We start from the raw sequence: 12,820 nt of genomic DNA on the forward strand, positions 1-12,820 counted from the left end.
TACGCGCTACGATCTCGCTCCACACGCACCGCTTCGCGCGGGACCTTCACGCCTCTCGGGAGGACACCATCAGGACCGGTGCGGCGTAATGAGCTGACAATTTAAACCCGTTAACCCACGGCGGTCTTTAAATACGCCGAAATCCCTCCACCTTGTGACGTGCAGAACTACACGGCTCTACGGCACGTACACATTTACACACATTTACATTTACGGCATTTATCAGACGGCCTTATCCAGAGCGACTTATAATCAGTAGTGACAGGGACAGTCCCCCCCTGGAGACACTCAGGGTTAAGTGTCCTGCTCAGGGACACGATGGTAGTAAGTGGGATTTGAACCTGGGTCTTCTGGTTCATAGGCGAGTGTGTTACCCACTAGGATACCACACTGCAGTTTTTACGACGCCCGGAGGTGCTGCCGGAGTAACGTGGGGGGGCTCCTGGGCCATTAGCTTCTCGTTAAAGCAGAACAGAGGCTGCCTGTGGACATAATGGAGGGCTGAGGAGTCCAAATCAATAGAAATGAGAGAAAACACGACTTCAAGGATCAATGCAAGATTAGCAACGGTTAGGATCTGAAATTCCACGTCTGGGTTTACGTGGGTTCCGTCACGTTTTCAGAGGAGCAACGCGCACCATGAGGGGCCTGCTGAGGCACAGCTTCAGCATCCTCAGGATGGCGTTGCGAACTTCGTAGGTCCGAACCCCGTAGATGATGGGGTTGACGCTGGCAGGGAAGACGATGTACAGGACCCCCAGAAAGGTGTTTACATCTACAGGGATGGGGATCTGGAGGTTGCGGGACAGGAAGGTCACGCTGCCCACCAGGTAGAAGCACATCATGATGATCAGGTGAGTGCCGCAGGTGTGGAACGCCTTCCAGGTCTCCTCGCCTGCCGCCGCCTGGAGAACCACGTGCAGGATCTTCACGTACGAAAAGAAAATGACGGATATGTCGACGCCCACAAAGCACGCGATCACAGCCAGTCCCATGATGTGGTTCTGGTTGGTGTCGCCGCAGGCCAGGCTGACCAGCGCCATGTGGTCGCAGTAGCAGTGGCCGATGATGTTGGACCTGCAGAAGGACAGAGGTGCCACCAGACCCACCAGAGTGAACATGATGACGCCGCTGCGAACAAGCGTGAACACCAGCAGCTTGACCAGCGTGGCCGTGTTCATGATGTCGGCGTAGCGGAGGGGCTCGCATATCGCCACGTAGCGGTCCAGCGCCATCGCCAGGAGAATGGAGGACTCCAAGGAGGAGGAGAAGTGAGTGGCGAACATCTGGCTCAGGCAGCCGGCCAGCGAGATCTCGTCCCAGTCGAACAGAAGGCTGAGCAGCATGGTGGGCATGATGGAGGTGGGCGTGACGATGTCCACCAGCGCCAGCGCCGACACCAGGACGTACATTGGGCTGTGGAGGCTCTCCGTGGTCCTGATGACATAGATGAGGAGCGAGTTCCCCGCCACGATCAGCACGTAACTCAGGAAAAACGGCAGGAAGAGCAGCCGCCGGTACCGGTAGGACTCTGGGAAGCCAGAGAAAAGAAACTTGTTGTGCGAGACGTTTGTTCCAAGAATGTCTTCAATCATTCTCAGGTCACGTCCGTTTCACATGAACGTACAGGAGGGACGCTCGCGGACTTCGCTAAACGTAGCAACCACGACGCGTCCTTCGGCCATGGATCTCAGGTCGGTCTACTGCAATCTGAGCCGCGGTGGATTTATACTCCAACTTCTGATCCTGAGGGACGTACCACACCGCCCGTGCCACTCGGCCACGCCCAGTCGGGTGGATTCACCGGATCTCTGTAACTTTCTAGTGGATGATATTTGCAGACAATAATAATCTGGATCATGGGAATGTTGGGATGGACGTTCCCGCAGGAGCGCTAATTGCAATTAAAACGGAGCTAGAAACAAACATGCTGGCCGAGCTAATGGGAGGACCAATCACGCCAAGCCCAGGGATCAATTAGCACCCAGACTAATTACAGACCAGAGCAGGACGGGTCCAGAGGCCACGGTCTTCATTATCTCGGCCACTTCCTGCTGAAAATGAGCAAAAAATATAAAAAATTCATCTGGAATATCCAGGTTTATAGGTCAGATTTATGATAAGGAATCTGCTCGCTTTTAAATGGTCTGGATGGTCCAAATGGTCCAGGGGTGGACTGGATGTAGACACAATGTCTTCTACACAACGAAAGCGAAGTGATTGTCATTGTGAGACACTGCAGCATAGCACACGGTGACATGGTGAAACGTGTCCTCTGCATTTAACCGTCACCTTTGGTGGTGACCAGTGGGCACCATGACAGGCGCCATGGGGAGCAGTGTGTGGGGGGACGGGACCTCGCTGGTTCGGTATTCGAATTCTTACCCACTAGGTTAAGACCCCCTGTCTAGTTTACACCATGCCTACTTCACACATTTTCAGTTGTCTAATATCTGTGGCACTGAATCACCGGGACAGACCGACAAATAAGAAGTGCGTATCAAACGCTGCACTAAAGGTCAAGCAGGACGATCAGCGAGACGCGGCCCTGAAAAGACCCCAAGAGCGTGAACCTCTTTAACTATGATGAGGTCTAAATCCCGGCTGATATACTTGGTGATACCTTTTGAAAGATTTTCTATGTAAACGGGAGGCTGGAAATCGGTCTATAGTTCAACTGCAATCAAGATCAGGTTTTTTATCAGGAGTCTGATGACCGTTACCTTGAAGGAACTTGGTACGTGACCAGTACTGAGCATTCTTATCTATTAACACAGGCCACCCAGTAATCTGACGAGTGGATTACCGTAACTCTCCCTGAACGTTATCAGGCCTCTACAACTAATACAGGAGGCAGCAGCACCTTCCCAACTTCTCCACACCACCACACTGCCACGTTACCTCCACTGGATCCCAGCAGCTGCGCCCCCACATCAGATCCAAACATGGGGTTCCACCATCCGACCTCAGAGCCCTTATTACACCTCACACTGCACCTCACACTCTCCGAGCCTCCAGTCCTGCTCGCCTGGTCCCTCCACCGCTGAAGGTACGAGGTAGATCCTCGTCTAGACTCTTCTCTGTCTTGGTGGTGGAATGAAGTTCTTCTCGAGGTCAGAACAGCACAGTCGCCGAGTATTTTCCTCTTTAGAGAAAACTTAGACTAACTTGTAACTTCTTATATTCTGACTTCTGTAAGAAAAACTACAACCGAGTGAATAAAATGATCACTTCACTGGTGGTAACATGAAAGCACGTTGTAAGTCTCTCTGGATAAGGACGTCTGCCAAATGATGTAAATATAAATGTAATTTTAAGGACGGGATTTATAACATCAGGAGCTACTTCTTTAAGGAAGCTTGTAGGGAGTGGATCTAATATACAAGTATATTGATTTAATTACGTAACAATTTCAATAAAAATATCAGATAATAATTACATTATCTATTGTAGTATGCATTGTTACTTCTAGGCATTTAGTCGCTTGGTCGAGTTCAGCGGGGTCTGGTAGGGTGTTATTAAACCTCTGCGTTCTACTTGATGTAATTGTCCAGGAGTTGAGTTTATTGTTTCTAAGACACATTTTGAAAGTGATGAGGAAACGAGCTGAGATTATCTCAGATAGTGGAAGAGTGACTATGTCTTCTTTATTTAAGATGAAGGTCAGTACATGATCGAATGTGTGACCACCTTCATGAATTGGTCCTATTATGTTCTGTTTAACTCCGACTGAAATCGTCATAAACATGGTGCTTAGAAAATACATTTTCTTATGACAGAATAACAGATGGAAAGAAAAAAATGGACAAATATGAACCACAAATATTGTGATGAATCTATTTACATTAGATTCATTCTTGGAAAACGGTTCATCACACATAAAAATACCTGAACTAATGCACACGTTCACCCACAGAACTGCATTAAATCTCAGGAGTAAGTCCTCTTCACACCTAAACAGCAGAGTCCACAATGATCACGATGAACTGAAATGACAAGTATGGGATGTCTGGGTTCAGTCCCAGGTTCAAACCCCATTTAACCCTGAGTGTCTCCAGGGGGGGACTGTCCCTGTCACTACTGATTGTAAGGCACTCTGAATAAGGGTGTATTCATAAATTTACACAAACACTAAATACAAAGGCACTTAATATAAAAAAAGGAGTCATTTACCACATTATTTCAATCAAAACAGTCTGTGGACATTAACGGATTTGTTGTCTGTGCCCCCCTGCGATTTTATAAAATCTGTTAATATCGATTTACTTTGTTCTGGGCCCCAAACCTAAAATCTCTCTCTCAAATAAATTCATAAAAAACCAGAAAAAACGCGTAAAAGGTAGGTGTGTGACAGAGAGAGAATCCAGGTAGATGAGATGATGGGGATTAAAATAGGTAAAACTTGATATCTACTTATTAAAAAAGATCTCAAGTCGGCATGACCCGAGCACCCTTCACTAGCTTTACAAAGTGCTCTCTGATGTCCTTCGTTCTGACGCCGTATATTATCGGGTTGGCAAAGCTCCCGAAGAGTAAGTACATGGTGCTGAGGAAGACGCGGACGCTGGGAGAGATGTTGTTCCTGATGCGGTACGAGAGCAGCGCGACCAAGGCGAAGACGAGGCCCGTGGACATGACCAGGATGTGCGTGACGCACGTGTCCAGAGCCTTCATGCGAGACTTCCCCGATCGGAAGACCGTGACGAAAATGACCATGTATGAGATCATCACGAACAGGAGGTCAGCGATGGTGATGAAGAAGATGATGAAGAGCCCCGCAACGTTGCTGAGGGACGTGTCGTCGCACGCCAGCTGAACCAGGGCCATGTGCTCACAGAAGCAGTGTTCCATCACGTTCTCGCGGCAGTAGGACAGGCGCCCCGCCCGGCCCACGATCAGCAGGATCATCAGCAGGTTCCGCAGCACCGGCCCGACGACGAACCGCAGGAAATACGAGGCGGCCATGTACTTCTGGTAATGCAGCGGCGTGCATATCGCAAAATAACGATCCAGGGCCATCCACACCAGCACGGTCGTCTGAAACGTGCCGACAAAGTGAAGGAAGAACATCTGGAGCAGGCAGGCCTGCAGGGAGATGCTGGTCCAGCCCAACAGCAGGCTGAGCAGCATCTTGGGCACAAAGAAGATGGGCAGGCACATGTCCACAGCGGTCATCACGGCAATCAGGACACACATGGGGTAGTGCAGGGCCTTCTGGGAGATTATAACGTACAGCAGAGTGGCGTTAGCGACCAGGGAAAACAGGAACATGAAGAGAAAGGGAATAGAGAGAAGAGGCCGCCAGTGTCCCAGGTCGGAGAATCCATTCAGGACGAAATCGGAAAAGGAAGCGTTTTTTATCAGGCTCATGGTGATATGCAAATCTGCAACACAGAAAAGCTGGAAAATGTGAGAAAATACCAGAAACTACCAGCAACTATTTCTCCAAAATATTCATTTAACACACACATGAATCAGCCAGAACATTAAAACCGGCTCTAGGTCCCTCTCATGTTCTGACCCATCGAGGCGTGGGCTCCACTAGACCTCTGAAGGTATCTGCTCTGGGACGTTCTGTAAGGTGTGGACAATTTAAACCTGGAAGTAATGGGGGCTTGTAGGAATGCAGGACCCAAGCTTCCCCAACAGAACTTTGTCCAGGCGATGATGCCCTGGGACACTTTTTAATAAGATTTACAGGAAACAGCATTAACGTGATAAAAAAAAGACACCCTGACTTGGTGATGTATGATAGAAGACTTCCAGAAACATCTCCTGTCAACCTGAGTAACACATTCCAGTTCAATGCAACACAAGGCTGATACACTACCTGCCTGGACCAGAGGTCGGTGTGAAGAACCCGCCCAGTCCTGTCTACATTTATACAGCGGTTCAGCGTACAGCCTCTTCCTCAGGGACACTCCCGAGTCCCCCAAACGGCACCCGGGGCCCAGCTGGAACCCCGAACCACAACGCACCGGCGCTCTACCTGCTTATGAAGTCGACGGGACCCGAGATTGTTTACCCCGCCCTGGTCAGAGGATTCACAACCTCACGCCAAGAGACCAATTATGAGTTTGATGAATTACAGCGAGTCTAAATGATCCAGGATGTCCATTTCCCCAACGATTCATTCACAATTCAATTCAAAAGCAGCGAAAAACAACAGCCGGTTTTCCATTAAAGGGACGCGTGCGTTTCATCAGGAGAAGGCCGAAAAGGGCCACGTTGGGGACGGTTCTGACGGCCTGAACCAAAAAATTGTGACACGTGTCCTCTGTATTTAACCATCACCCTTGGTGAGCAGTGGGCACCATGACAGGTGCCCGGGGAGCAGCGTGTGGGGACGGGACCTTCATCAAGGGGACCTCAGTGGAACCTCGACGTTTTGGGATTCGAACCGTGACCTTCTGATTACATGGCCACCTCCTTACCCACTAGGCCACCGCTGAGACGCCGTCACCGAGCATGAATGTGGCGCTCACAGCTCTCAGCAGGTTCTACTGGCCCCCCTGGTTGCTGTGAAGACCCCGGCACCATCATCGGCTCTAAGTCCAGGGACTGTGATTGTGCGACAGGATCTGGGTAAAACGTACCCGACCCTCTTCAATTCTCTTCAACTGAAATAAATAAAAATACACAAGACTGGCGTCTCACATTTTATTCATTTTCTTTATCTTCTGCTCGCTTGCATATTCACATTTTACATGTTGTGTGAAGTATGTGTAGATCTGTGTACAGCAGAGTCCACTGGTCTACGTGGTTCTCACATGGTTCCAGCTCTTAGCAGATCTTTTTTAAACTGGGAAATGGGGTCGTGCGGGTCGTGATGAAGACTGAACCGCCACGCCGTGTTCATGATCAGGCTGAGTTTGTATGTGGCGCCCCCTGCTGTTCACCCACGTCCGGCGTGTTCATGTCATGTTCATGTACATTTACATTTACAGCGTTTACCAGACGGCCTTATCCAGAGCGACTTACAGTCAGTAGTTACAGGGACAGTCCCCCCCTGGAGACACTCAGGGTTAAGTGTCTTGTTCAGGGACACGATGGTAGTAAGTGGGGTTTGAACCTGGGTCTCCTGGTTCATAGGCGAGTGTGTTACCCGCTAGGCTACTACCAGGTAAACGGTAAATTAGACAGAGATGGACGTTTATTTTACGAGGCTGCGGAGGAGACGGGCAGAAATAAAAGGTTTAACATTCGCTCGTCTTCAGGAGGACGAGATTTTGGAACGTTTCAGGATCTTCACCAGCTGCTGTCGGATCTCCTTGGTCCTCAGCCCGTAGATGAGGGGATTCGCGACGCTCGGGAAGAGAACGTACATGGAGCTCAGCAAGGCGTGGCTGGACAGCAGGCGGCTTTTGGTCCTGTACGACAGGAAAGCCACCAGCGCAAAAATTAGAGTCAGCGTCACCACGACGATGTGAGTGATGCAGGTGCCGAGCGCCTTCGCTCGGGACGTGCCGGACCGGAACACCGACGCGAAGATGAGCGCGTAGGACGCTGCGATTAAGACGTAGTCGGCCGTGGGGATGCAGAACGCCGCCAGAAGCCCCAGCAGGTTGTTGACGGACGTGTCCTGGCACGCCAGGTTCACCAGCGCCATGTGCTCGCAGAAGACGTGCTCCATCTGGTTCGCCCGGCAGTAGGGCAGCGGGCGCGCCAGGCACACGATGGCGGCGATTAAAAGGAGATTCCGGGCGAACGGGCCGATGACGAAGCGCAGGAAGTGCGGCGCGGCCATGCGCTGGTGGTAGAGAAGAGGCCTGCAGATGGCGAAGTAGCGGTCCAGCGCCATCCACAGCAGCAGCGTGGACTGGAAGGCGCCCACGAAGTGCATGCAGAACATCTGCAGCAGACATGCGTCCAGCGAGATGCGGTCCCAGCCCAGCGCCAGGCTCAGCAGCGCGCGCGGCACGAAGACCACCACGCCGCTCAGGTCCACGCAGGCCATGACCCCGATCAGGACGCACATGGGGGAGTGCAGGGCCTTGTGGGACGCGATCACGCAGAGGAGGGTCGCGTTGGCGGCCACCGCCGTTGCGAAGATGAGGAAGAAGGGGATGAAGAGCAGCGGCCTCCACTCCCCCAGGCTGGAGAAGCCGCTCAGGACGAAGTCGGAGTGGGACACGTTCGTCCCAACGCCGTCCAGCATGCTGCACACTAATCTCAATAAAGCCAATAAACCGTCAGAAATACAGCAGATGATTTAGTACCAAACCGCAGAACTGTTGTTCTGATGGAGAGAAATCGTTTTATTACAGAGGGCTGGTGACAGACCCGTCACTCATTTACCAGCCGCTGCGGTGACCACAGTAATGAGTGGATTTATACGTTCTGATATCGTCTCATTCCAGAGGGAGCAGAAAAACCTCAACTGACCAACAACTGGCAATAAACAGAAAGTCCCACAGAAAGCAAAACATTGTCATCAGCAATTAAATTATGTGACGCTTGTGTAAAGGAGGTGTTTCCCGGAGCGGCGGGACCAATTATCACGGCCTGACCTCGGGGAAGCCCACAATCCCCACAGAGTCCTCATTCCATAAAAATAATATTAATAAAAATGAAGTGAAAGAGTTTATGAGACCAATAAGGAAGAATTCTCTTTAAACGTAAAATGACATGATTGCTGGCGGAGGAATGAAATACTTTTGATAAGCATTTTAATTTGCCTCTCAGGAAGTAAAAGGCAGAAACAGGCCTGGTCTGGATGGGATCGGTGATCCATGTGGATCCACGTATTTGATAAAAGGAAATCCGGACCACCGCGGCGTTAAGTTGGTTAATAGCATTTCCATGTAAATGGTTCATATCACCACTAGTACACAGTGTCTGTAATCTCGTAACTGCCTACAATCTCATTTTATTTGTGGCTGTTTTCTACTTAAATGATTTCCCATTGAGAAGGTTTTGTGCTTAAAAAAACCCTTTCTTTTTACTCTTGTACCCCCTTTGTATAAGTCTAGTGTACATTAAGTATGTATGTATGTGTGTGTGTGTGTGTGTGTCAAATAATGGTTAACTGACCTCAAATCAGTGTAAATTCAGTTTTCCTGCCAGAAAGCGCTGTGTGTGGACTCGTAAACCTCTCGTTTTTTCTTTATCATTTTCATCAGTAATATTTAAAGCTTAATTTGAACCACCAACCATAAATCATGTTTATTTAGCAGTTGTGTAGAACTGAATAAAAGAATGAAAGCCTCTACGTTCTGCTTTTGGGGTTCCGTCTGGGTTTAGTCGGGGTTGCAGACGAGCTTCTTTCTGACAGAAAAGTTGAGCTGTTACGGCCCTGGCCGCTGGCGTGGGTTATGGCCCCAGCTACATGGTCAAGGGACCAATTAAAACCCCCTTAATCAGCGTGTTTCCAGTCATTAACTGCAGTTTCGCTGGTTGTTTTGGCGCCAGGTAATAATTGTGACACATTTTAATTTGTCACTTGGGCGTGAAATCGTCACTCTGGACACCTCTGGAAAATGGTCCACAGCCGAGATGGCAGCATGTATCGTGTTTAGATCTTTAATGGATTTCACATTAAAACAAATTCAACATTAGATGGACATGATTAATGATGGTAACATGATGGTAACAATCTACTTTTGCCTGTTACGTGAGACGAACTTGACCAGATGAACTCTGATCTCCGCAGTTCTGATTCCATAAATGAAGGGGCTGAAGAAGCACGGCAGCAGCATGTACATCAGGCTGGCCAGAACCCGCAGGTCGGGAGAGACGGCGCTCACCCTGTAGCCGGTGAAGGCCACCAGCACGCTGCCGTAGCTGACCCCGAGGACCATCAGGTGCGTGCTGCACGTGTGGATGGCCTTCTGGCGCGACTCCCCGGACGGGGTGCGGAAGATGACCGCGAAAATCACCACGTAACTGCACGCGATGCACGCGCAGTCCATGCTCGTGACCGAGAAGGCCACCACGCTGGCCACGTAGTTGCGAGAGACGGCGCCACACGCCAACTTCACGACGGAGGTTTGTTCGCACATGCAGTGGTAGATGACGTCGGAGTAGCAGAACGTCAGAGAAGCAAAGAAGGACGACTGCACGACCATCACGACAAAGTTCCGCAGCGCAAGTGCGACTGAGAAGACGGCCGAGCTTCTCAGGGTCACGATGTCGTGGTAACGCAGGGGGAAACAGATGGCCACGTAGCGATCCACGGCCATCTCAAGCAACACCGACGAATTGAAAAGGCCGTGGAAGTGGATGAAAAACATCTGGACAAGACACTCGGTGACGGAAAAGTCGTAGGTGTTGGACGCGAAGCTGTACAACATTTTGGGCACGAAGAATAAAGGGGAATAGAAGGAGAGAAGGGACAGGGCTCCTATGAGGAGGTACATGGGGGCGTGGAGCTTTCTGCTGGTGAAGATCACCACCACCAGAACCCCGTTGGTGGTCAGAATAGAGACCAGCATTACAGAGAACGGCAGAAAGAGCAGCGGCCGCTTCTCCCCCAGGTTGGTGAAGCCCATCAGATAGATTCGGGTGAGGGACAGGTTGCCCGGCCTGAAGTCCATCCCTTCGCGGTGAGGTTCAGCATCAACGCTTAAAAAGACAGGAAACTGTGGTTATTTCATCTCCACCCTCAACAAACACCCGTAAACTGCTGCCGCAGGCGATGGTCTGATCCAGAAGAGGTCACCTGCACAGGAAGAGCCACCCAGCCGGCGCTGGCACTCCTGCGGTGATGCTGGTGTTAAATCTTCTCAACTAGATTCCCCCCGAGAGGCATCTCATCTACCTGGCGAAAAGGGGAAGTCCCAGGTCCAAACCCCACTTACTACCATCGTGTCCCTCAGCCAGACAGTTAACCCTCCAGGGGGACTGTCCCTGTCACCACCGACTGTACGGTGCTCGCGATAACGTTGGAAATGTGAATCCAGAGATGAAAAAACACCCGAAGCCCACAGCCTAGAGGCTGGTGCACACAAATCATGATGATCTTCAAATGTTTTACACCCGACACATAGAAGAAGGTGGACCAGAGCACACAAGACACACTCTGAAGAACAGCAGCAGCGTTCACCACTAAAACCAGAACTACGTCTGCTCAGCGATTTGCTGCAAGCAGGATGGGTCTCTCTCAGCAGAAGGACATTATACGGATTCAACTGAGTCTTCTCTGGGATGGAAGACAGTTTAAAATGTTGAAATCCAGTAACGTGTCGGCCTACAGACAAGCCCAATTCTGGGGATGTGAAGGAGAAAATATCTCTGTCCCCAGAAGCAACGTGGACAGATGGTGGACTAGCAGCGCGCAAGATTCCAATTACAAGCTGCCATGGGCACAAGGGGCGTCTTCCTGGCAGCGTCCTTCAGCAACCATCCAGGAGATCTTCACCAGCGGTGTGAACCTTTATTAAGGCCTCGGTTTTCGAGGCATCGTGACGCGTCCCATCAATTTTTCTACATGGCGTCACATTGCGTTTCAAAATCATTAGTGAGGTGGGAGATCAGGTCTCGTTCATGCGGACTTCTGAACCAGCCGTTTTTCTGACGTTTAGCGAGTGTTCACATTTATTCACTTTACAGTGGAAACTGGTTCCTACATAACTGCTATTTACCAGACGCCCTTATCCAGAGTGCCGTACAGTCAGTAGTTACAGGGACAGTCCTCCCCTGGAGACACTCAGGGTTCAGTGTCCTGCTCAGGGACACAATCATAGAAAGTGGGGTTCAAACCTGGGCGAGGCCACGACCAGCCTTACAGCGAAGGATTGTTTAATATTTTATACTGCGTTTTGTGATGAAGGTAACTTTTCAGACTACACATTAAACGCATTTTGAATGCTTATAACGGCTAACCGGTGTTAATAATGTGTTAATAAATCAATAACTAACTAAATAACACATGCTGTTGAGTTCAAATGTCTCCATATGTAATATGCACATTTATGAACATGTTATATTTACATTTACATTTGCGGCATTTACCAGACCCCCTTATCCAGAGCGACTTACAATCACTAGTTACAGGGACAGGCCCCCCTGGGGACACTCAAGGTTAAGTGTCCTGCTCAGGGACACGATGGTAGTAAGTGGGGTTTGAACCTGGGTCTTCTGGTTCATTGGCGAGTGTGTTACACACTAGGCTTCTACCACCCATTACACTGCACAGTGCAGAGATTTGCATCCCCCAGTATTTCACACAATGACACAGATGACATGCAAATTCGTATACTACACTATACTATACTATGCTATACTATACTACACTACACTACACTACACTATACTATACTATACTATACTATATGCCCCAGTACTTCAGACAACAGACACACTTATGACTCTTTTTATAGAGTTAATTTTCAGTCAATTTTCATATAAATATTTAACTACAGATTACCTAACGTTCACTTTTTTCAGTGTGGGGATACACATGTCAGCAGGTGTCAAATTCTGCTTGCCGCGATATGCATCCCCAACAATAATTTTATATTGTGATATTTTATATAAAAACTGCACTATCAGCATGTGTGTCAGTCCACTCTGACCTACCAGTGACGATTTCATCCATGTATGAGCCACATGTGCACTGTAACAGGTTCATAAATGTGCATATTACAAACGGAGCGACATCAGCATGCTTTATTTATTTACTTATTAATTTATTACAAACTGTAACACAGAGTATTCTTCATTTGTCTGAAAAGTTATCATCATCACAGCATGCCGAACTCGGCACTACACGAATTCTTAACGTGAATTTTTATACCGCCACCAGAACATCACCAAGCGCCATCCTTATGAAATATTAAGTTGTTCTGCACAGCATCCATGCAGAATTGTCCACGTCTGC

The 12,820-nt window shown here is 49.3% G+C and overlaps 3 protein-coding genes across 4 annotated transcripts; all 3 read right to left on the reverse strand.

Annotated features, from left to right (window-relative positions):
- Positions 1-425: 425 nt before the first annotated feature.
- On the reverse strand, positions 426-10,668 carry LOC114802160 (uncharacterized). The gene is made up of 4 exons (XM_029000852.1): positions 9,607-10,668; positions 7,237-8,171; positions 4,541-5,384; positions 426-1,596 (listed from the first exon to the last, which is right to left on the reverse strand). The coding sequence occupies exons 1-4, from the start codon at positions 10,533-10,535 to the stop codon at positions 612-614; spliced, it is 3,693 nt and encodes a 1,230-aa protein (XP_028856685.1). The 5' UTR covers positions 10,536-10,668; the 3' UTR covers positions 426-611.
- Positions 3,623-6,081, reverse strand: LOC114802567 (olfactory receptor 52K1-like). Of its 2 annotated transcripts, none has more exons than XM_029001594.1 (2): positions 5,831-6,081; positions 3,623-5,400 (listed from the first exon to the last, which is right to left on the reverse strand). In XM_029001594.1, exon 2 carries the CDS (start codon positions 5,368-5,370, stop codon positions 4,429-4,431), a length of 942 nt encoding a protein of 313 aa, XP_028857427.1. In that variant the 5' UTR covers positions 5,371-5,400; positions 5,831-6,081; the 3' UTR covers positions 3,623-4,428. The 2 variants fall into 2 exon arrangements, with proteins under 2 accessions (XP_028857427.1, XP_028857429.1); XM_029001596.1 differs by having other exon boundaries at positions 3,623-5,384; positions 5,831-5,942.
- On the reverse strand, positions 7,157-8,286 carry LOC114802566 (olfactory receptor 52B6-like). Its single transcript, XM_029001593.1, has one exon. The coding sequence runs from the start codon at positions 8,156-8,158 to the stop codon at positions 7,214-7,216; it is 945 nt and encodes a 314-aa protein (XP_028857426.1). The 5' UTR covers positions 8,159-8,286; the 3' UTR covers positions 7,157-7,213.
- Positions 10,669-12,820: the final 2,152 nt, after the last annotated feature.

Source organism: Denticeps clupeoides, chromosome 13 (assembly GCF_900700375.1).
Source record: "Denticeps clupeoides chromosome 13, fDenClu1.1, whole genome shotgun sequence".
In the NCBI taxonomy this organism is placed as follows: domain Eukaryota; kingdom Metazoa; phylum Chordata; class Actinopteri; order Clupeiformes; family Denticipitidae; genus Denticeps; species Denticeps clupeoides.